Source organism: Cervus elaphus, chromosome 5 (assembly GCF_910594005.1).
Source record: "Cervus elaphus chromosome 5, mCerEla1.1, whole genome shotgun sequence".
NCBI lineage: Eukaryota > Metazoa > Chordata > Mammalia > Artiodactyla > Cervidae > Cervus > Cervus elaphus.
The window spans coordinates 29,992,009-30,017,174 of NC_057819.1; the positions used below are offsets into that span (position 1 = coordinate 29,992,009).

Sequence of the window (25,166 nt, forward strand, 5' to 3'; positions counted from 1 at the left end):
CATGGATGGAGGAGCCTGGTAGGCTGCAATCCATGGGGTCGCGAAGAGTCAGACACGACTGAGTGAATTCACTTTCGCTTTTCACTTGCATGCATTGAAGAAGGAAATGGCAACCCACTCCAGTGTTCTTGCCTGAAGAATCCCAGGGACAGGGGAGCCTGGTGGGCTGCCGTCTATGGGGTTGCACAGAGTCAGACACGAGTGAAGCGACTTGGCAGCAGCAGCAGCAGCAGCAAATGTTTTTCTGGAGCTCTGTTGCTTTCTCTATGATCCAGTGGATGTTGGCCCAACAGTATATTTTTCAGTTTATTAGAGTAAACCAGTATAATTGAGGCATCATTTTAGAGGGACAGTATTAAAGAATAGTGTAGATTAGTTCAATGATGAGTAGGAATTATGATATTCCACTAAGGAGGGCTGACAATCGGGAGGAAAATAAAATCTGGTAGTGAGTTGGAAGGGCTAGAAGTTGAATTTGGGTGACTTGGCTTACAACTGTAAGGGAGAAAAGGCTTCTTTTTCTTCCCCACCCCATCCTCAATAGCTGGGTCTGTGAAGTAGTCTGACAACAGTCATGCTAACACGATAAAAGCTATGCACATTCATTAACTTTTAATGTTATGTGCATATGGGCCAGCATCAGAGAAAAGAAAAATTGAATCTGGGAGAGAGTGTTGAGTTTTGAGAATGTATGTACCATCTTGGAAGGGGGAGGGGAGGAGAATGTGGACCTCCGGGGAGAGTGGATGATTTTTACAAATGATGACTGATCTGGAGAAGAAGAGATGAAAGAGGTGTGATGTTTGTGACTCAGTTTTCTTGGGTGTGGTATCAAGTGTTGATGTTCTCTCCTGTGATGAGTCATCTTACCCAGTTGATGAAGCCTCTGGGGAGGGGATTGAAGACAAGAGGGTTCCTTTTGGAGAAACTCTTTCTCTGTTTTTAATTTCTTTGAACTTTTTCTTTGGTATTGGTGTATAGCTGATTAACAATGTTGTGATAGTTTCAGACGAACAGTGAAGGGACTCAGTCATGCATCTACATGTATCCATTCTTCTCCAAACTCCCTTCCCGTCCAGGCTGCCACAAAGCATTGAAAAAGAGTTCCATGTGCTTTACTGTAGGTTCTTGTTGGTTATCCATTTTAAATATAACAGTGTGTCTGACTGTAGGCAGATAAGAAGAATTTAGAGAAATCCTGTCCCTATGTTTGCTTTTCTTCAAGTGCTTTTGGTTCACAATAATTTTAATGCTGAAGAGGTATAAATTGTGGGGTGTCATATTCTGCCTCCCTTCACAGCTGGGAAAAAAAAGTCAGGCTGAAAAGTTCTCTACCTCAAAAATTATTGTGAGACTTGGCTGGTATTTAGGACTCCACACTTTCAATGTGGGGGGCATGGATTTGATCCCTGGTTGGGGAACTAATCCCCCATGGCATGGCCAAAAAAATAAATAGATAAATTATTGTTAATTGACTTTATGATGTCTGGTTCATTCCATTACTTAGATGAAATGGACTTTTGCAGGATTTTACATTGAGACATAATAATAACAGTTCTTACTTGATCCTATTCAAGTATAGTTTGCAGTCCATCAATTCTACCTTCCTTCCTTAAATGAGAAAACCTGTAGATGGGTTTGGACACTAATTTTCATCCTAATATCCAATTTTCCAAAATAACCTCATTTTCTTTGGAGTTTTCTATCTTTTGATTAGGGATGACAGTTGGCTCTAAGAAGGTTCCAGTTTCCCTTGCAATGAAATGGAAAAATCTCACTACCAGTCCCCAAAACCTGCAACTAGGTGGGATATGAGAGCCGATAAGGTCAAGAGATAGAACTTAAATCTACTTAATCTCCTGTACTTTGGGGAGATTTGACTAATTGGTTTTCACTTTATTTCTCCAATGGTTTGGATTCTTTCTGATAGCTACTTGAAAAGTTTGTCTGTATTAACTCATGGTATTTTTAGATTTTTTTTTTTTTTTTTGGAATGCTAGTTACTGTCATATTTCACCTATAGCGGTTATATATTATCAGCACACAGTTGCATAATTAACAAAGAACAAAATTGCCTGATACATCAGAGCTGGGATCTCAAAACAAAGCAAATGCATTACATTATTTGCTTCTTATAAATTAATGTCATTTATGAAATTGATACTTTTACCATCTTGATGGGGTTTCCCAGGTGGCTCAGCGGGTAAAGAATCTGCCTGCAATACAAGAGACGTAGGTTCAATCCTTGGGTCAGGGAAATACCCTGGAGGAGGGCATGGCAACCCACTCCAATATTCTTGCTTGGAGAATTCCATGGACAGAGGAGCCTGGCAGGCTACAATGCATGGGGTTGCAAAAGAGCCAGACAGGACTGAGGAGACTGAGAACACAGGAGCGCACCTTATTGATACAGAATAGACAATGCTGGATGCTCAAGTGTAGTTTTAATCTTCCTTGTGAATTTCATGGATATTATTTTCAGAACGTGGTGTTGGAGAAGACTCTTGAGAGTCCCTTGGACTGCAAGGAGATCCAACCAGTCAATCCTAAAGGAAATCAGTCCTGAATATTCATTGGAAGGATTAATGCTGAAGTTGAAACTCCAGTCCTTTGGCCACCTGATGCAAAGTACTGACTCATTTGAAAAGACCCTGATGCTGGGAAAGATTGAAGGCAGGAAAAGGGGAGAATAGTGGCTGAGATGGTTGGATGGCATTACCGACTCAATAGACATGAGTTTGAGTAAACGGGAATTGGTGATGGACAGGGAGGCCTGGCGTGCTGCAATCCATGGGGTCGCAAAGAGTCGGACATGACTGAGCAACTGAACTGAACTGATTTTTGGACTGGGAAAATGATTATATGATAAGATTTTATGGGTGCTAATAGATCCCAAACAAACAATAAACAACAGAATAGTTTTCATAGACCTCCAAGGAGGAGTTTAAGTGCTCCCAAGCAACTACCAATTTAGTCGATTCATTGTTCAAAGTTAGTTAATTACAATAGAAAAATATGGCAGTTTCTCTCTTTTTGATAGTTGATAGCAAACATGTATATATATTGAATAAAAGAAAAAGGCAGCTGTATCTCAGGCCTCTATACTTTCCTTTATTTAATTGGTCTGATAGTAAAGGAACTGTTTTTACCAATCCAGAGTTTATGGCTTCCCTGATGACCAGTGGTAAAGAATCCGCCTGCAAATGCACGAGACTAGGGTTTGATCGCTGGGTCCTAAAGATCGCCTGGAGTAGGAAATGGCAATCCACTCCAGGATTCTTGCCTGGAAAATCCCATGGACACAGGAGCCTGGCAGGCTGCAGTCTGTGGGATCACAAAAGGGTCGAACACAACTTACCAACTAAACAACCATGAACTCCACAGAGAGCATTCATTGCGCGTTTCTTACACAGTATTATTTTATAAGTGTCAGATGACTTTTATAAATTTTATAAATTCTTGGACTGTCTCTTTGGCCATATCATCTTGTAGTCTTCACATACTTTTTTGCTTAGATAGAAGGTTAATATTATATATTATTTGAAAACTATCTCTTTTTTTTTTTCTCTTAACTCCTTGTCTGCCCTTCCTTTGTGCTTATCTAGATTTTGATTGCATATTGCTTCAGGACAAGTAAGAGGTCTGCTTAACTTTATTTAAAAGAAAGTAACATGGATTATTTGGGGCAGTGTTTTATGCATTTGTTAAAATTAAGTGCTGGACTGCTTTTCTGTTTTTTTTTTTTAATGACATATCTTTTGGGCTTCTGATAATATCTATTACTTTTCACTTCTATTTGGAAAAGACATGCTATGTATTTGTCTCAAAAAGCAGTCTTTCCTCTAATGAAAATAACCCATGCCTGTTGCTTGCTGTTTCTAAATACTTACCAGGGTTTTTTTTCTTCTCTCATAGGCAACAGTCAGCAGAGGACCTAGCCCGAGTACCCGCCAACTCTACCAGCAATATCTTGAACAGGCTGCTGGTCAGTTATGATCCCAGGATAAGACCAAATTTCAAAGGTTTGGCTCCCCCCCTCCAATATCTCCACTCTTTGTGGTTTAAAACCTAATTTTATCTGTGTAAAATAATTTATTTTGGATATTCAAAACAGTAATAACTGTTCTGTAATGTTCTTATGTCTGAGCAATTAAATGCAAAAAATGTTTAAAGATAATCAAAACATTACTTGTAATAGTTTTATATGATTCTAGGGTTTAGAAGAAAAAGGTATATTGGGAATTCATAGGCTAACCCGTGTGACGGGTTTTCTATTGTGAATTAATTGGCTAACCCATGTGACGGGTTTTCTAAGTACTTTGTATTCTTAACCTTAATAATTTAAATTTAGGCTCTGGCTCTCATTCAGACACCAAAGTTCTACTTTGTAGGAGAACAGCCATATACTCATTTCAGAATAAAGAAAGCTCTGATAGGCATTTAAATTATTTTTTTACTCTTTGTTAGGTTTTTACATTGGTTAAGAAAAAAATCCCTCTCTGCTTTGGCTGAGAAAAAAAGAAGCCATATGGTTTTTAAAAACATGTTAACTTTGTGAATAAACGTGACTATATTTTTACTCCAATAAAATATTACCACCTATCACACCATTTAAAAACCAAAACTGTACTTGCAGTAAAAGTTGTAGGAAGATTGTATATGTTTGCCTACCTTTCTTTCTCCCTTCCCTCCTTTCTTTCTTTCTTACTTTCTCTCTTTCTTTCTTCCTCTTGATGAGTTAGGAAGTTATATGAACATATCTCTGGAAAACTGCCATCTTTGTTGCTGGCTAAGGACAGGTATTAATGTAGATCGCATTAACATTAGGAGGCTTGATTTTTTTTTTTTTTTCCTTTACAAGGAGAAAAAAAAACAAAAGAAAAGCCTGCAGCTGCTTCTAGTCAACTGAAGTTATACAACGATGTTGTAAAAACAGAGTTTTTTGTTCATTACCAGAACCTACTCTGTTACTTGCAACAGCACCATGGTCTGGGTTGTCACATGTCTACCATGTATTGATTCGACACCTGTTTTTCATCAGTCAGAGGTTATGTGGCCAAAAGGCTAAATTCACATTTTCCCTTTGTTAGCCCAAGCAGCAACCCACAATGAGTGAAAAAAAAAGAAAGCAAGAAAGAAATTGGCAACATTATACCTTAGTTCTCACTCTATGAACTCTAAAATTATTTTCCAACAGGTCAGGCAAAAATCTTTATAATGATTCTGTTGTATGTCTGATTAAGTTTACATTTTCATGGATTAAAAGTCAAAATATAGTAATTGTTTTTGTATTCTGCTTGACATTTTAGGTAAAAATTTGAAAGATTATAAAATGCAAAACATAAATCATATTTTTAAATGATGTTTTAAAAAAAATAAGTTACAATATCTTAAAGTAAATGCATCAGCCCAATTGAAAAAATTTTAAGGTAAATGTATTTTCCCAGAGTCCCTACAATTTAAGAGAGAAATATTTCTGAATAAATAACACTATGAAGAACAACATAACTCATTTTTTGTTTGTGTGTTGATCCCTATTTAGAAGAATAAGTTAATAGCAATTGTGAACATGTATCTTGAAACCATAGGTTTATACATCTGGGTGGATTGGAAAAAATATAACAATCAGCAGTATAAACCATAAAAATATGAAGATTCTGACCAAGGTTTTTACAGCCACTAAAATATATCCTTAATTTTTATTGACAGGCATTCCTGTTGATGTCGTAGTCAACATTTTTATCAACAGCTTTGGATCTATTCAAGAGACAACAATGGTAAGATTAAAATTCATTTAATATTTTTAGTTGTGAATAGTTTAACTGGAAAATATTAGAAGAAATTATAACTGAAAAATAAGGAGTGGTTCTCAGGAAAAAAAATGCATGCTCTTTCCTAGTATAAATATTCAAATTTCATGGTTTTGTTCAATTAGTGATTTCACTGCCTTTGTATTTTTGCAGTTCACATTTAGTCTTTATACCGCATTGAAACTTACAGAATTGGGAGAATTAACATTTTCACTCTGAACAACTAACTGGATGCCACCTGGGAAAGGGATTTGTGCAGTCAATATTCTGGTGCAAAATTATTTCCTAATATGCTTATGTGTATGAGTATTCAAAAATATTTGTGTTCATAGTCTTTTTTTTTTTCTTCTAGTCTTCTGAGGATAATCTTTGTTTTCTCTCTTGTACTAATTCTGTGATGTGTGAAGCAGAGAATTGTAAAAAGCAAATTTGATTTTCCTAAAGTAGAGCAGCAGAGCTCCCTGAAAAGATTATGTTACATGAAGAAAGAATAAGGAAAGGCCCAGGAAGAGAAGAAAGGGACAGAAAAGAGAGTCTTGGGGTGGGGCTGCTGACCAGCATGAGTCGGGTGTTAGGGACAAAGAAACCTGTGAAGGATGATTTGTGGATTCCCTGAGTGACGTGTGGTTCAGTTACCCTTCAGCTTCTCAAAGACATTCAGCAAAGTCCACTTGCTTATTAATGTTTTAAAATATTAATATTATATCCTTTTTGAAAAACCACGTGTTGAAATGGTACTTCAGGTGGGAGGAAGAAGGCTTAAAAGTTTTGTTTTTGGCATCATTTTTTGAGATATTTATATTTTTTTAAAGTATAAAGTGTGTATTAAAAACCTAATAGTAATGATTAGAACACATTGAGCTTTTCAGGGGGTATCTCAGACCAGAAAAAGAATGTATTCCTGTATTCCTAGGAGCAGCATAGTATGTTATAAAATTGTATGTTACATTTAAATTATGACACATTTTTATATTAATTAATATCATAGTAAAATATATTGTAATGAGAATGTTATTTATTTTTCATAGAGGCACGTCTTTAACTCTGAATACTTGATTTTTTTTTAGAGAGTGTGTAGTTTGGATAATTAGTTATTTCGAAATCAAGTCCATAATTCACTTCCAGTGACTTTTAGTTAACCTAAATGACTGTATATCTAGTATATTATAGAACAAGATAGCTCTGAAATAATGTACAGACACATATGTATCACTGAGGAGACAGGAGTTGCATTCATCATTTGAAAATATGACTAGTTTAAGCACTTCCCATAAGAAGAGCGAGACATGTAATTTTCTCAAGGTGAAACTTCTAGGAAATCTATTTGGTATCTGTGCTTTCCCCCGTACCCTGTTTTATCTTTCATGGCACCAGTATGCTACCCCTAAAACACCATGACGGAGGGGTTACATCCTGTTAAAAACATCCCCAATCCTATCCTGCATTTTAGGACAACTAATACAGGGTTTTTGTTTGTTTGTTTGTTTCTGTTTTTCTCATTTGCACAAGAGTGACACATGGGTCCTAGCTCATTAAGTACCATTAATGTATCTATTCTTTAATAAATATTGAATGCCTTCCAGCTAACAGACAACATGCTTCTTTTGGTCCCATCAGTCCATCGTTGATTATATCAAGCTGAAAACACCTGGGATAAAGGGCTAACAGAAAAGGGGTAGGAACTTTCTTACAGGATATTTGAGAATTATGATAAAATAGCTCATGCTTTCTCACATGATCTTCTCCCGTCCTCCTGCTCACTCTTCACAGCAGTGAACCCAGAGCACCAGTTTCTGGGACCAGATTCCACCTGTTTTCAGCCTGCACTCTGACCTCTGACCTCCATCTTTTGTCTGAGCGGAGCCTCTTACTCTGAGCTACATTCTCTCACTCTCTGCCCCTTTTCCATCCACGTCTTTCATTGCTATCATTTGTTTGTTTGTTAAACTGATCGCTTCTTGACTGTAATTCAATTCTTTTTGTGTGTTTTCATTTTGTTCTCTGATGGAGTATTAACCTCTCAAAGTCAGAACCAGTGCATTCTGCTGCTTCATTTTCCATAAAATACAGAAGACAGTAGGTCCTCAATGAGTGAGTCCATAAATAATGTCGTATTATTAACTAATATTGATTAAATAAATGAATAAATTCTGCTTTTGCCTAGCAAAAAGAGAGCCCAGCTCACCATGAAAGTATTGGCAGAGCAAACTTGAAAAATAGACTCCTGTTGAGTGTATACGTGTGTACATGCTAAGTTGCTTCCGTCGTGTGCAACTCCATGGACGGCAGCCCACCAGGCTGCTCTGACCATGCCCTCCTTCAGGGGATATTCCTGACCCAGGGATTGAACCTGAGTCTCTTACATCTCCTGCATTGGTAGGCAGGTTCTTTCTACTAGCGCCACCTGGGAAGCCCATGTAGAATTTACTTAATTAAATAACAGAGTAAAGAATGCTATTACAGTAGAGTGTTAGTTTTGTCAATTTAGAGACCTTTATGCAGAGGAGCCAAATTATTTATATTTGCTATTTCTTTTGATGAAATAACCTATCTTTCCCTTTGTGTTGTGCAGATATAGCCTAAAGGTTCAGAATTGGAACCATGCTCATCAAATAGACTTAAATATTCTACTTTATTGTAATTATTATTTTTTGGTTTTGGCAATGTTTATTTCATACTTCTAAAAGAGATTTTTACAGATGTCTCTTTCAGGGCTGTGATATTTTATAGATTTGCTCACTCTTACCAAAAAACAAACTCTTTAATACCTTGTTGTAGTAGTTAGGAAAGGTACAAACTACTATCCATAGAGAGATAACACTACATGTCTTCTAAGGGGGAAAATGTGTCTAAGACAAAACTTGTTCTTCATGACTTGTTACAAATGCCAATCAGAAATAGCGATGACTCAGGAGGGTAACTCAGAGGGTACACAGGTGTGGAAAGCAGTTATATTTTGAGCGGGTATTTCTTTCTTTTTTTTTTTCTTCCAGTCACCAAGAGTGGGCTTATTTACTTTTCAGCTTTACTGAGGTATAACTGACAGGTGAAACTGTAAGAAAGTTAACACGTGTGTGATGATTTGCTATGCTTCTACATTGTGAAAGGATTTCCCCCATCATGATAATTAACACATCCATCATCTCCTGTATATATATTTTTTCTTTTATAAGAACATTTAAGTTCTGTTCTCTTAGCAAATTTCAAGTACACAGTAGTGTTAACAACTATGTCGCCATGTTACACCCTAGATCCTCAAGCCTTATAACCTTATAACCATAAGTTTACACCTTTTACCAACCTCTCCCTATTGCTCATACTGCAAATTATTGGCAATGACTTTTCAACTTTCTATTTCTATGGATTTGACTTTTTTTTTTAAAAATATTCAACATATAAGTGATACCATGGAGTATTTGTCTTTCTCTGTCTATTTTACTTAGCATGATGCTCTTCAGGGTCATTCATGTTGTTGTAAATGATAGTGTTTTCCTTCCTTTTTTTAAGGCTGAATAATATTCTCCTTTATATGTATGTGTGTGTGTGTGTGTGTGTGTGTGTGTGTACACCACATTTTCCTTATCCATTCGTTCATTGATGGGTGCTTCGGTTGTTTCTATACTCTAGCTGTTGTAAATAATTCTGCAGTGAACATGGAAATACAAGCATCTCTTCTAGATGTCTTGTTTCCTTTGGGCATATACCCAGAGGTGGGATTGCTGGATCATATGATAGTTCTATTTTTGGTTCTTGAAGAATCTCCATACTGTTTTCCATATTTTTACTGGTTTGATTTCCCACTAATAGTGTACAATCTCTCCACATTCTAAACAGAATTTGTTATTGCTTGTCATTAAAAAAAATTATTGTCGTATAGTTGATTTACAAAGTTCTGTTAGATCTCGTCTTTAAAAAAAAATAAAAAGATCTCGTCTTTTTCTGGTAATAGCCAAGGAGCATATTTCTTAAAAAAACAAAAGTAAATAAGCAAAAAGATACCCCAGAACAAGAGGCTGGAAAAGTAGAGAGACTTAGATTTGTCTAAATACAGGATATATGTTCATGGAAATAGTATGCTGAACACTGTGATATCAGAGAGGCTTGTGTTTGAATCTTTTGTGTACTTGATAAGTTATACCCTAAAGTGAGTGAAGAAACTATAGAAATAAAGCAACAATATTTTTTCTGGCATCGCAACCCTAAAGGGACGGTGACTATAGGGTTGTGATGCATTTGCAAGTTAATGTCATATTTTACAGTAGAATCTCATCCTAAAGAAAATGAACCATTTATAGTTTGTTAGTAACTCTGTTGTATAGTTGAGGTTTTGTTTATTAATATCCCCTTAGATACTTCCCTACAAAGGTCTGCTGAAATAAAGGAAGTCCTAAAATTTGGAAGCTTCAGTATTGGCCAGAGCTTTCCTCTGCAGTTCAAGTCTTTCTACTTTAACTCCATAGCCTGGTGGTGGGTACGGCGTTAAGAGCTGCAGACAGAGGTGGAGCAACTTTTGAAGGAAGGCGACAGCCCTTTGCCCCAGTGTATAAAGTTCATTATCTAACAAAGAATCTGTTGAAGCTATGGGCATCAATACTGTAAGGATATTGTAACCAATTCTGTTTGTAAAACATTCCTTCCTGCTTGTTTGTCTTAATTCAGATGCTAAATGTCAATGGCTAAACAGAAAGTGGTCTCACAGTCTGTAACTGCGTAGAAGAAAAATCACAGCCATATAAATACTCCTTAAACTCTCCAACCTCCAGGACTATGTGCTCCTTCAGCTTGTTTTCTCATCTCAGTTTTCAGCTTTTTGGTTCCCATTTCTCATGTCTGTGTGTTCATCTGCATTCTGCTGCCTTCCATTTCTGTAAGGTCTTATTATTAACGCTGTAAGTGGTATTTACTGAGATTAATAGCAGCATTACCCAAATCATCAAATAAATGTAATCTTCCTCTTTTGAAGTTGTTACAACAATCATTTATTATATCAGTTTATATGCTACTGCTGGTGACAACTGAACTAAGACCCTCAAATCAGTGAGAACAGAGGTTTGTTGGAGGCAAAGTGGCATCTGCTCTATGGTTATGCTTAAACTATTTGTTGATTTCTCCATTCAATTCCTACCTTTGACTGAAATCTGTGGGTTTTTATAATAGAAAATGTAAACTGTTGCACTTGTGGGAGAAAATTAGGTATTATGATATAACAATCTATGTACACATTTTGCCTCATCAGAAATACATGAGAACCCTTTCATGGAAATAAAGCCTATTTATACAATCCATTTTCTTCAGTGTAGACATGCTTTGTAATTATATCGAATTATTGTTACACTACAATCCATGATCCTGCCAAACTTTATATGCCTTTCTGCTGCATGAGCTTTTTATGTGTTTTAATAGTAGGCTTCAGCTCTGTCTGAGCAACACAGTTATACCTGTCAAGAAGAAAGTCATATTTGGGATCAGCTAAAAGAGCTTAATTCTGGTTCTTGGAAATTGCTTATCTTTGTTGTTTTAGAACAATTTTATTTTATATATTTTCTTCTATATGTAAATTTAGATTTCTTTTCTTAAAACTTGTCTTAGTTTACTATTCTGTGCGTTTTATCACTTTTGTTATTAACTTTCCAACATTGTTTCATTTATTATAGGATAATATTGACATGCTTGCCCCATTTTTTTGGTCTACTTTGCATCTTAGACACTCAGATCTTGAAATGTTTAATTTCTTCGCTTGCTATTCATCTTCAGGGTTTGTGCCCTGTGCTAGGCTAAATAGTTGTCCCCTAAAGAGGAACATATTCTAATCTTTGGAACCTGTGTTATTTTACACAGTGAGAGACTTTGCATCTGTGATTAAATTAAAAGTCTTGCAATTCGGATTATCCTGATCATCAAGTGGGCCCAGTATAATCACCAGGGTCCTTAGGGGAGGAGACAGGAGGTTAGAGTCAGTAATAGGAGATGTGATGTAACCAGTGTAGTGGGGGGTGACATGCAGAGGATGCAGGTGAAAGGATGCAGGCAGCCTTGCCATGCTGGGCAAAGCAAGGGATCAGACTGGCTGCTCAGACCTCCAGAGGGAACCAGCCTGGACCTCAGCTCAGTGACTCTGATTCTGATGTTCTGAACTCCAGACCTACAAGGTCAAGATTGGTCTTGCTTTAAGCCACTGACTGTTGCTAATAGTTATAGCAGCATTCAGGAACTGATACACATGCTGGTGGACACTGGTTAATAAATTTTTCCTCCCAAATTCTCTTGGAGAATTATCTGATTATATATGACTTTCTCCCAAATGCTGCTAGAGGGCTCTCTGATTATGTACATTACTGTTTCCATATATGGAAATGCCAAAATAACCAGTCGTTTTTTGTGTGCAGTGATTACTAAAAGTCTCACTGACTCAAGTGAATCATCAAAAGACATAACTAGAAAGAGAAGCTATGTTTTTATTAGTTAATATATACTGTATTTCTGTCTCTTTTCCTTGTCAGTTACTTTTTAGTGGATTTACCTCAAAATGAAGGTAAATCATTCTTACTCTATTTCTTCTAGCTGTTTTGTTCAGAAGCTTTGGTGATTTGACATCATAAGTCAGGGTATTATACAATTGGCTTTTGAACAACTCAAACTGCATGGGTCCGCTTTTACCATTTTCACTATAGTACTGTCTGTGTACTATAGTACTATATGAGCTATGGTTGGTTGGTTGGCTTAATCCATGGATACAGAGGGACAGCAATAAAGTTACATGTGGATTTTTGGCTGCATGGCAGGTAAGCACTACTAACCCAGTGTTTTGCAAGAGTCACCTGTCTTAGACAATCAGGAAGGATGAGAAATGTCCTAGTTTTACTTCCCTTCCTGTAATTTGTCACTATCAACTGATATAGAAAATTTGCACCATAAAATAAGTGGTGTAAATAATGCTGGACCAATCTCCTAATCTTTCGAAATGTCATGGAAATTAATTCTTCACTGCTGTATTTAACAGAAATATATTGAGAACTTTCTGTGTATCTGATCTGGCAGATTGCAACACTTATGGGGATTATAGTTAAGGTGTCTGCATTGCACCACATAGCAGGCACCCCCAATCAAAATGGAATATTGGCATAGATCTAGAAAAATTTAGATAGTCATATGGTGTTACAGAATAGTATTTAATAAAACTTTTAAAAATGTCATATTGAGGAAAATAAAGTGTAACCTAAGAATTTTTACTGACGTTTTGTTAGCTTGCAGTTCTTGCATGAAATGTCTAACCTCACTGAGGATTAAATTTAAATCCTTTTCAAACCAGGCTTGGTTGAAAAACAAGGTCTGTTGCCAGAACTTTAAATGTAGTGCTGCCGGACACCATGAGATTTGATCTTCTTTGTTTCCATGAATGCCATTTTTTATCATAAAGAAAACAAAAGAGTAAAAATTGCATATCTAAGAGTTAGGTAAAAATTACAAGTAACCATACTAGCTATCCTAACGATAACACAGGATATAAAGCAGTTCTTAAAACTAAAATATCATTAATGAAACAAACTAGTTTTAATGTCTTCTTGTGAAATTTTTATTGCCTTAAGAAGTAGCTTAATTTGGATGTTAATTGGTACTGAAAATTTTGGAGAACATCCATTTTCCAGATCATGACTGTTAGTGTGCTATTTGTGATGAACAATGATAGTATTTGTCACCAAGTTCTTTCAAAACAATTAAGTAATTTTCCAGTGATAAAAGAAGTCTGTTTCTGATGGGAATTTCTTCATTGCAAAATAATATGATAGAGTTGTAATTATAATGACTGAGTAATTGAAAATGAAAATAAATGGGTTTCCAAATTAGTTATCTTAACATAGAGCATTTGAAATGCCAATAACTAGCAATTATTTAGAAATGCTCATAAAAAATGAACCAAAGCATACTAACTAATAAGCTTTTATCTTCTAATGAATGTGAACCCAAAGCTATTAATTTAAATTGTAAAAATTTTAAACACTCCTTATATAAACTTGCAGCAACTTGTATTCACTATAATAATATGTAGCTACGTAGCTAATAGAATAGCATCTTGGAAGGACTTTCATAATGAGATAGTAAATTGTAATGACCAAGAATAATACAATGAAGTAACTGATTTCCAGCTTTTCAGTGATGCTCATTCTAAAACAACTCTGGAGTTCTATTAAGAAATAAAATTTGATACAGGATTATAGTAGAGAGTCCAAACTAATAATATTTTGAGCTTATCCCAGTGCAGCTGGAAGCAAGAAGAGTTCATTTCAGTAGATGCTCAAGGCACAGTTTCAAAATTTGTGACCTAGAAAGGGGTTACTGTTTAGTATAATTGTAGGTCAGTTGGCGCAGTACCGAGCAGACCCAATGAATTACAGTATAGGCAGGATTTTTTTTTTTGAAGCAAAAAGCCTATTAACCACTATTACCAACATTATAAAAGAATAGCAACATAATGAGTATGTCCCAATAAAACAAAATGCTTGCTTCGCACATAATATAGTCAAGTGAAGTTCATGTACTTTATGTATGTTTTCTCATTTATTCCTTATAAAAACCCTGTGTTGTGGGTGTGTTACTTTATCTCCATCTTATAGATGGAATCTTTGTTCCCCTCTTAACCCTCTGTCATCTTGCTTTTGCTATATGCCCCTCTGCGGTGCTGTGTTTAGTCGCTCAGTCGTGTCTGACTGCGATTCCATGGACTGTAGCCTGCCAGGCTCCTCTGTCCTTCCACAAGGGTTTTTGCTGAAATCGTCAATGGCTTCCTCCTTTGCTGAAAGTATTCAATTTGATTGTATTTGACCTTTGATAGTGTTTGCTCTGTTGACCATCTTAAAGCCTTTGACTCTGGTTTGGTGAAATCACATTCCCAGGGTTTTCTACCTTTTCCCAGACTTCTAGCCAGCCCTTTAAATGTAGTGCTGCTGGACACCATGAGATTTGATTAAAAAGCCCTTTAAATGCTTTTCTTCCCCAGGGTTTGCTTTGCCCCTATATTCCTGCTCTATGTAGTAATACTGGGCAAATTCTTTCTTAGTCCTGATTTTTAGGGGGTAATGTTTTCAAGGTTCATTCATGTCGTAACATGTTCCACAATTTCTTTCCTTTTTATAGCAGAGTAATAATCCATGATGTAAATGTATATACAACACTTGGTTTATCCATTCATCTGCTGATGACACTTGCATTGTTTCACCTTTTCACTATTGTAAATAACACTGCTATGGAAAAGGATGTATAAATATCAGTTGTAGTCTCCTCTTTTAATTTTTGGGGGCACGTGCCTAAGAGTGGAATTGCTGGATCATATGGTAATTCTGTGTTTCACTTTTTGAGAACAAAACACAATTTTTAAAAGGTTGAAAAAACTGCTTATTGTGAAGACATGTCAGTGATTCATTTAACTCATTAAAGAGGGAACCAGCATCCTGATTTTAGCAGCCACACTGGCAAAGTTGCATGGGAGCTGCGCCTAAATAATGCTGAAAGACTCTTGTCAGTATGTGGCAATGTCTCAACAGTTACTTCATTTTTATCCAGCCCTGTTTCTAGAGGTGATTTGTGGTATCTAATAATAACAAAAATACAATGAAGTAATTGAAAATAGTACTAAATGTTCAGGAGCCATACAATGATAGTCATATCAGCAAGTGAGCTATGCATTAATTCAGTTGGCTATAACAGGGATCCCCAAATCCCCAGGCTGGGGACCAGTACTAGTACTTGTTAGGAAATGGGCCACACAGCAGAAGGTGAGCAGCTGGTGGGGGACAAGAGAAGCTTTATCTGCCACTCCCCACTGCTCACCTTATGCCTGAACCACCCCACTCCCCGCCACATTCATGGAAAAATTGTCTTCTAGGAAACCAGTTCCTGATGCCAAAAAGGTTGGGGACTCCTGGGCTGTAGGGCTTAGCTTTTAGTTCCCTGAATGCCAGACAAAAAGGAAAACATGACGATAGGCTTACATTGTATTTCCCAGTAATAGGAAGCACATACAAAGACCTTTTGTAAGGCAGTTAGATCAAATATGCCTAGCACACAGTAAATACCTGTATGATGATATTATAGTTTTATATGGATTAAACAAATGAAACATTAAATTAAGAAATTCGTCTTCAAAATTTTCATATCATGATCACTGACTGAAGTAAGATAACATGGCATTAATAACAGGCTTATAAAAGATATATCGGCACTGCTATCTGACCCTTAAATATAAGTTTAAGACATGGTATTTTATCATAATACCACGAATGCATATTTGAAATACTGAGGATTAAAGATGCAATTTTTGATGATTTGATAAGACACAGTAGTTATGTTGTTGTTTAAGTGGCTAAATTGTGTCTGACTCTATTGTGACCCCATGGACTATAGCCTGCCAGACTCCTCTGGGATTTTCCATGGGAAATTCCAGTCCATGAGATTTCTCAGGCAAGAATACTGGAGTAGATTGCCATTTCCTTCTCCAGGGGATCTTCCTGACTCACGAGTCCAAACCATGTCTCCTGCATTGGCAGGCAGATTCTTTACTATCTGAGCCACCAAGGAAACCCTCCACAGCAGTTAGAGGAGGTAATAAAATAGCTTTTAGTGTATATACTTTTGGAATACCTATCATTTTGACGGATCATTCAGTTCAGTTCAGTTGCTCAGTCATGTCCGACTCTTTGCAACACCATGGACTGAAGCAGGCCAGGCTTCCCTATCCATCACCAACTCCCGGAGGTTACTCAAACTCATGTCCATCGAGTCGATGATGCCATCCAACCAGCTCACCCTCCGTTGTCCCCTTCTCCTGTCTTCAATCTTTCCCAGCATCAGGGTCTTTTCAGATGAGTCAGTTCTTCACATCAGGTAGCCAAAATATTGGAGCATCAGCTTCAACTTCAGTCCTTCCAATGAATATTTGGGACTGATTTCATTTAGGATGCACTGGTTGGATCTCCTTGCTGTCCAAGGGATTCTCAAGAGTCCTCTCCAAGAACAGATTTCAAAAGCATCAATTCTGCACTCAGCTTTCTTTATAGTCCAACGCTCACCATACATGACTACTGGAAAAACCATAGCTTTGACTAGGTGGACCTTTATTGGCAAAGTGATATCTCTGCTTTTTAATAGGCTGTCTAGGTTGGTCATAACTTTTCTTCCAAGGAGCAATGTCTTTAAATTTCATGGCTGCAGTCACCATCTGTAGTGATTTTGGAGCCAAAAAAATAGTCTGTTGCTGTTTCCACTATTTCCCTATATATTTGCCATGAAGTGATGGGACCAGATGCCATAATCTTAGTTTTCTGAATGTTGAGTTTTAAGCGAAGTGTTTCACTCTACTCTTTCACTTTCATCAGGAGACTATTTAGTTCCCCTTTGCTTTCTGCCATCCTTATGGGATGGTGTCATCTGCATATCAGAGATTATTGATACTTCTCCCAGCAATCTTGATTCCATCTTGTGCTTCATCCAGCCCAGCATTTCTCATGAGGTACTCTGCATATGAGTTAAATAAGCAGGGTGACAATATACAGCCTTGCCGTACTCCTTTCCCAATTTGAAAACAGTCTGTTGTTTCATGTCCAGTTCTAACTGTTGCTTCTTGACCTGCATACAGATTTCTCAGGAGTCAGGTCAGGTGGGCTTATAGTCCCATCTCTTGAAGAATTTTCCAGTTTGTTCTGATCCACATAGTCAAAGACTTGGGCATAGTCAATAAGGAAGAAATAGATGTTTTTCTGGAACTCTTTTGCTTTTTCAGTGATCCAATGGATATTGGCAATTTGGTCTCTGGTTCTTCTGCCTTTTCTAAATCCAGCTTAAACATCTGGAGTTCACAGTTCATGTACTGTTGAAGCCTGGCTTGGAGAATTTTAAGCATTACTTTACTAGCGTGAGAGATGAGTGCAATTGTGCAGTAGTTTGGGCATTCTTTGGCATTGCCTTTCTTTGGGATTGGAGTGAAAACTGACCTTTTCCAGTCCTGTGGCCACTGCTGTTTTCCAAATTTTCCAAATTTCCAAATTCAACTGCTGGCATATTGAATACAACACTTTCACAGCATAATCTTTAAGGATTTGAAATAGCTCAATTGGAATTACATCACCTCCACTAGCTTTGTTCATAGTGATACTTCCTAAAGCCCACTTGACTTCGCATTCCAGGATGTCTGGCCCTACGTGAGTGATCACACCATTGTGATTATCTGGGTCATGAAGACCTTTTTTGTGTAGCTCTTCTATGTATTCTTGCCACCTCTTCTTAATATCTTCTAATTCTGTTAGGTCCATTCCATTTCTGTCCTTTATTGAGCCCATGTTTACATGAAATATTCCCGTGGTGTCTCTAGTTTTCTTGAGGAGATCTCTAGTCTTTCCCATTCTATTGTTTTCATCTATTTCTTTGCACTGATCACTGAGGAAGGCTTTCTTATCTCTCCTTGCTATTCTTTGGAACACTGCATTCAAATGAGTTTATCTTTCCTTTTCTCCTTTGCTTTTTGCTTCTCTTCTTTTCACAGCTATTTCGTAAGGCCTCCTCAGACAGCCACTTTGCTTTTTTTGCTTTTCTTTTTCTTGGCAATGGTCTTGCTCCTTGTCTCCCATTCCAGTCCTTTTTTTTTTTTTTTCCCTTTATCTTTATTAGTTGGAGGCTAATTACTTTACAATATTGTAGTGGTTTTTACCATACATTGAAATGAATCAGCCATGGATTTACATGTATTCCCCATCCCAATCCCCTCTCCCGCCTCCCTGCCCATCCAGTCCATTTTAGTTCGCTGATTCCTAAAATGTCGATATTCACTCTTGCCATCTCCTGTTTGACCACTTCCAATTTGCCTTGATTCATGGACCTGACATTCCAGGTTCCTATGCAATATTGCTCTTTACAGCATCAGACCTTGCTTCCATCACCAGTCACATCCACACCTGGGTGTTGTTTTTGATTTGCCTCCATCTTTTCATTCTTTCTGGAGTTATTTCTCCACTGGTCTCCAGTAGCATATTGGGCACCTACCGACTTGGGGAGTTCATCTTTCAGTATCCTATCTTTTTGCCTTTTCATACTATTTGTGGGGTTCTCAAGGCAGGAATATTGAAGTGGTCTGCCATTCCCTTCTCTGATGGACCACATTTTGTCAGAACTCTCCACCATGACCCGTCTGTCTTGGGTGGCCCTACATGGCATGGCTCATAGTTTCACTGAGTTACACAAGGCTGTGGTCTATGTGATTAGTTTGGTTAGTTTTCTGAGATTGTGGTTTCAGTCTGTCTGTCCTCTGATGGAGAAGGATAAGAGGCTTCTGGAAGCTTCCTGATGGGAGAGACTGACTGAGAGGGAAGCTGGGTCTTGTTCTGATGGGCATGGCCATGCTCAGTAAATCTTTAATCCACTTTTCTGTTGATGGATGGAGCTATTTCTCACTTCTAATAATAGTATTAGATATTATTTAATAAAAGATAAGCTATTATCTCTTCCTGTTTAAATATTTGCATTTTGATTTGAAGTTGATGATCTGTTTCATTGTGATCATATCAAAAGGCTATGGACAGATACTATTTTGTGAATTTTGAATACATGAAAATAAGGATGCTTAAGCCCAAAGTGGTTTACACCTTGGACATTTTTGTGCATATTCTCAGTTCAGCATCTAAAATTAAAATCAAAAGACCTGAGCATGATGCCACAATGCTGAGTTTGACTTTATATACTAACAACCCAATGTGTGTCAGAATGCCATTTCACTGGCAAATAAATGTATTAAGGTGTTAAATATGTTTCTAGGGTCATATATTCTTAGAATCTCTGTGTCTTGATATAATTCAACTTTTACAAAGTTGTAAAATTAAAACTTTGGAGAGAGGCAAAAAACTGAGGTAAGTAGCTGCTTAGTGGATTTCCAAATCTTTTTCTACTATTGTTGAATATGGCATAACATGTACAAATTTTGTACATACTTTCTACTCTTTTGCATAATCCAAATCTTATTTGAATATCTCTCTAATCCTTTACTTGTATGAGTTATTGAGGATAATTTTTCTTTTCTTTCTCAAATATGTATATAATCCAGTGTTATATGTATAGTTTTATTTTTAGAGAAGGAAATGGCAACCACTCCAGTACTCTTGCCTGGAAAATCCCATGGACGGAGGGGCCTGGTGGGCTACAGCCCATGGGGTCATGAAGAGTTGGACACGACTGAGTGACTTCACTTTCACGCATTGGAGAAGGAAATGGCAGCCCACTCCAGTGTTCTTGCCTGGAGAATCCCAGGGACGGGGGAGCCTGGTGGGCTGTTGTCTATGGAGTTGCACAGAGTTGGACACGACTGAAGTGTCTCAGCAGCAGTAGCATTTTACTTTTATTGAAATATAGTTGATTTGTACTGTTAATTTCTGCTGTACAGGAAAGTGATTCAGTTATATATATGCCTATTCTTTTTCATAGTCTTTTCTGTTATGGTTTATCACTAGATATTGAATATAGTTCCCCATGTGCTGTAAGTAGGTTCTTATTGTTTATTCATCCTATATATAATAGTTTGCGTCTGCTAATCCCAAACTCCCACTCCATGCCTCCACCACCCCCCTTGTAGTTTTACATACCTATAAATTATTTTTGTAATTTGCTGTTGAGTAAAAGACAAGTGAAATATTTTCTCTTGGCTTCTTATTTATTTTTAACTAAAATTTATCCTACTTTGGGGGGAAGAATAATGGTAATATTTAGCAGTTCATATGCTTTTATGACAATACCAACTAACCCCCTGGCATAATTAGTGTTTGTGTTAGGGTAAAGCAATTATGGTCAAGTACTGTGATGACATTTAAACTTGCAAGTGCTAAGAGGATGTATGTAGAGTCACTAGAAAGACACAAAAGATGCGCAAGCTATTGTGATCCTAGTTGATGTTAGAAGAGCAAGCATGTTTGCGCTGCTTATCTTTGAACCCTTTTTATTCTGGTGCTGAATGTGTTCTTAAAAATAGCAGCAAACACACACATGCACGCATAATTTTTTCCAGGATTATAGAGTCAACATCTTCCTGAGGCAAAAATGGAATGATCCCAGGTTGAAGCTCCCTAGTGACTTCCGGGGCTCGGATGCCCTGACCGTGGACCCTACAATGTACAAGTGTCTATGGAAACCTGATTTATTTTTTGCAAATGAAAAAAGTGCCAATTTTCATGATGTCACCCAGGAAAACATCCTTCTCTTCATTTTTCGAGATGGAGATGTCCTTGTCAGTATGAGGTACTCTTTTTATGGATTATATTTGTGGATTTATATTTTTCTTTAAAAATCAATGTGTCACTGAGGCCTGTGTTAAACGAGTTCTAAGATCTCTGCTTCTGCTTTCAGGTTATCTATTACTCTTTCCTGCCCTTTGGACTTGACCTTGTTTCCCATGGATACACAGCGTTGCAAGATGCAACTTGAGAGCTGTATGTAAATGAGACCCTAAGTGACTATAGGAATAAAATGCTTAAAATTTCGAGACCATATGTGCTACTAATATTGTAGATAACAATGCTGAAACTAATGCTTTTGATTGCAAATAGGCCTTAGAATTGGAGAAGGGAAAGTCTACCCACTCCAGTGTTCTGGCCTGGAGAATTCCATGGACTGTATAGTCCATGGCGCCGCAAAGAGTTGGACATGGTTGAGAGGCTTTCACTTTACTTCATTTCAGGCATTAGAATGGTAGCTCAGAAGGTAAAGAATCCACCTGCAATGTGGGAGACCTGGGTTTGATCTCTGGATTTGGAAGATATCCTGGAGAAGGGAATGGCTACTCACTCCTGTTTTCTTTGCCTGGAGAATTCCATGGACAGAGGAGCCTGCCAGGCTACAGTTCATGGAGTCCCAAAGAGTCATACATGACTGAGTGACTTTCAGTTCACTTTAGGCATTAGGATAATTTATATAGGGAAATTATAAATTTTATATTTTTTATATTTTATTAGAATTATGTTTTACTATATAATTTGTACTAAGATAGATAATCTTTTTGATATTTTGTTTTGGCATTTTATTAGTTTTTTTTATTTCAGTTGAGTTGTTTAGGTATAGTTTGTACAATTCTAACTTATTCCAGTTGCCATCTTCATCTGTATTAGTAACATAGGCAAGATAAAGGAGAAAATGATGTCTGTCCTAATAACTTTTCTAATGTTAAAATTGCATTTTTCACAGCAGAAAATTTGGAAAACCCTGAAAAAAAAATTAACTAAATTTTACTAAGCATTCATTTTCTATGAATCTATAAAAAGATTGTTTACAAAATTGGATTTGGGGTTTTCTTTGCTTCTGTGATCATGTATTTTTCAGTTTCTGAAAGATATATTAGATGTCTGCACCAAAAGGATTAGCTCTAAAATATGGTAAACTGCTATGAAGTTTGTGATGTGAAAATAAAAGCAAGTAATAAAACTTGACAAACTAACACTATAGTGTAAGGAGACTTCAGCCTGAATACCCATATACTGTGTCCTATTTCTACAGAGAATAACCTTATAAAATGTATTGTTTGTACTTGATACACTTTAAAGTTATTTAGTGGTTATTTGTTGCTGTTGCTATTTATTTTTAATTTACTGAAGCTGTATCCTAAATTTGAGCAATATTTATTGCTTTCTGACTATAATTTGAGATTTTGCAGATGTAAGTGTATGTATGTACTAAGTGTATGCATGTACTTTATGAATGTGTTGTATATGTGTGTCTGTGTATCAATATATATTTGTATAGATTTCAAATGTGTATATATATTCACTTCTGTTGCTGTATACACTAAAGTATGGCTTCTAAAAATACAGGCATGTAAGAGTTGAATGGTAGGTTATTACATACCATAAACCCATGGGCCCTTGAATTGTAACCAGGTTACCTGAGCCTTAAGTGTGAGCTCCCAGAGGTGCTAGTGATGGAGTGATGTCCCTTTGAGGAGCTCTTTCATTGTTTTTCTGAGGCCGTGCAACTTCTTTACGGAAGTTGGTACTTAATTCTTCCAGAAAATTTATTTTGGTGCTTAAGTTTCTCTAAAAATTTCCAGGTAGCATATGGGCATGATTTGTAAATGTCTACATTCAGGAAGCTAGTATCACTTATTTCTTACTATTTTATTGATGACAGTTCAGAATTCCGACAAAGACAAATGTACTACCATTTTTGACACCCTGGATTTTAACCATTTGCCATATGCTGATTACTTTAGCTTGTCCTTGCTATAAGCCAATTATCTGTAACTTTTGTATGAATACTTGCATTAGTGGCCGTAGATTTTTACCTCTTTACATTTCTAACAGAAGTTTCATGTAAGAATGGCCTATTGTTTTACCATTACTATGTTTAATATTTGGATGTTACAATATTGAAACAGTGTTAATGTTATATCCCAAGCTAGTATTTTGTTTATTTTTATTTACAGTTGGTTACACAACTGATGACTTAAGATTTATCTGGCAGTCGGGGGATCCTGTCCAGTTAGAAAAAATTGCCTTGCCTCAATTTGATATTAAAAAGGAAGATATTGAATATGGTAACTGCACAAAATATTATAAAGGCACTGGTAAGTAGTATCCTTTAAATTAAAGAAAACTAAGTCCTATTCCAAAGATTTATTTCAATACTGTAATATGCTAAGGACAGAATAGAGAAAATAGTTAAAAAATAAGTTTGAATGGTTCTTACTGATATATTTAAATCTTTCATAAAATTACATCTACTAAGGTTAAACATTTTTTAACTCAGTAGATAGTTTTGCTTTTCTTTATGTAATTACAAATAAAAGAGTTTTCAATTTTTTTTTATTTTATATTTTATTCTCCAGGCAGTGATATTCTTAGATGTTGCCAAGAAATTCTGCCTTCCAAAGGGCCAGACATTATGGATGTGAACCATGTAACCCATTTATTGTCATCTGTTGTCATTAGGGCAATTTTTTGATGTTGGTTGACTGCATATTCTTGATTTTCAAAAACATTCATCTTTATGCTCTGCAAGAAATAATAAGCACATGAGGTAATTGGGCATTGGTAAATATTCACTACGTAATATTCTTGGCCTAGGTTATGGAACAGCCAATTATGAAAGCTCAACAAATTAATCTCATTCATTAAATTACATCAAGCTTTGCAGAAGTGAAAGTGCAGTACTCACTGATCAATACTTCCATGACATGATTAGTATTCAAACCTTTGTGTCTCCTATGGTAGTTATAGGTTATTGAGGACTTTAGATATTAAATATAGTGTTATTGCCCTTAGCAATGTAAATAAAAAGATGATTGAATTTTGATCATTAATTCATATTAATAATCAGTCTAACTTGTAAATTACTATACAGGTCTAAGTCTATATCAGGAAGTAAATCAAAGATATTTATGAATAGATGAAATTAAAGTTTAAGTTTTTGCAACATTTATGTTGACTTTGCAAAAATAAAAATATATAGTGTGATTGTGGAAAATTTACAGAGGTCAAATGTTTGAGCTAAAATTCTGCCATTGTGACATCATTAAGGAAGGAAGGACAAGATGATTTAAAACATTCCTATTTGACCCTAGAATAGAAGCGTGAACAGTTGCATAAATATGGCATCATTGTAATAAACATGACACAGGCCAGATAGGAAATAAAGTTAGTTTAAGCATCCGCTATCACTGACCTTTAAATAAATTAACAGATTATATAACATTTATATATTAAGAGTCCCTTCTCTTATAGAGTTTATAGTATTTTAGGACAAGAAGCAAAATAAGCAAATACACTACTGAAAGAATTGCCAATTTTTTTTTTAATGGAAGAAAAGAGCACTCTTAAAAATTTGGCCGGCAGTGTACTCAACGAAGAAATCGTAGATTTCAATGATTGGCGGATATGGACATGATCTTTTTGCTCATTCTGAGCCAGCTCCTGTATTGAACACATAAAATAACTGAAACACACGGTAAATGACTTACTGAATGTCAAGGACAAATCAATGTCAGCTGTGACCTGGGCAGAGTGTTCCTTCTCCTCTCTATGCTCCTCACTCAAATTAAAGAGCCTGACTACAGTTTTTAGGGATTTTTACAAAGGAAATGAAAAAATGAACTTGAAAGCCAAAAGAAGTGTTTTTGGGAGGATTGTTGTATAGAAACACATTTAGTAGATGGCTTTTTGAGTTCTTGCTGTAAGGCATTGTTTTAAGTGTCTTGTAGGAATTCTATAATTTAAACCTCATAGGCGTGTTATGAGTTCAGTGAGTGTTATTATATTTGGAAAATAGTTACCCATATCCAGATTGTATGCTTCACATTTCAAAATGAATAATCTCTAAATTGTTTTGAGAAGTTTGAAA

The 25,166-nt window shown here is 36.3% G+C and overlaps 1 protein-coding gene across 2 annotated transcripts in view; it reads left to right on the forward strand.

Annotated features, from left to right (window-relative positions):
* Nucleotides 1–25,166, forward strand: part of GLRB (glycine receptor beta) — a 94,339-nt gene that overhangs the window by 38,170 nt on the left and 31,003 nt on the right. For both annotated transcript variants that reach the window (XM_043902283.1, XM_043902284.1), the window contains exons 3-7: nt 3,916–4,022; nt 5,710–5,777; nt 20,848–21,077; nt 21,186–21,268; nt 23,254–23,394. In XM_043902283.1, coding sequence (XP_043758218.1) covers nt 3,916–4,022; nt 5,710–5,777; nt 20,848–21,077; nt 21,186–21,268; nt 23,254–23,394 — 629 coding nt within the window. The remainder of the gene's footprint in view (nt 1–3,915; nt 4,023–5,709; nt 5,778–20,847; nt 21,078–21,185; nt 21,269–23,253; nt 23,395–25,166) is intronic.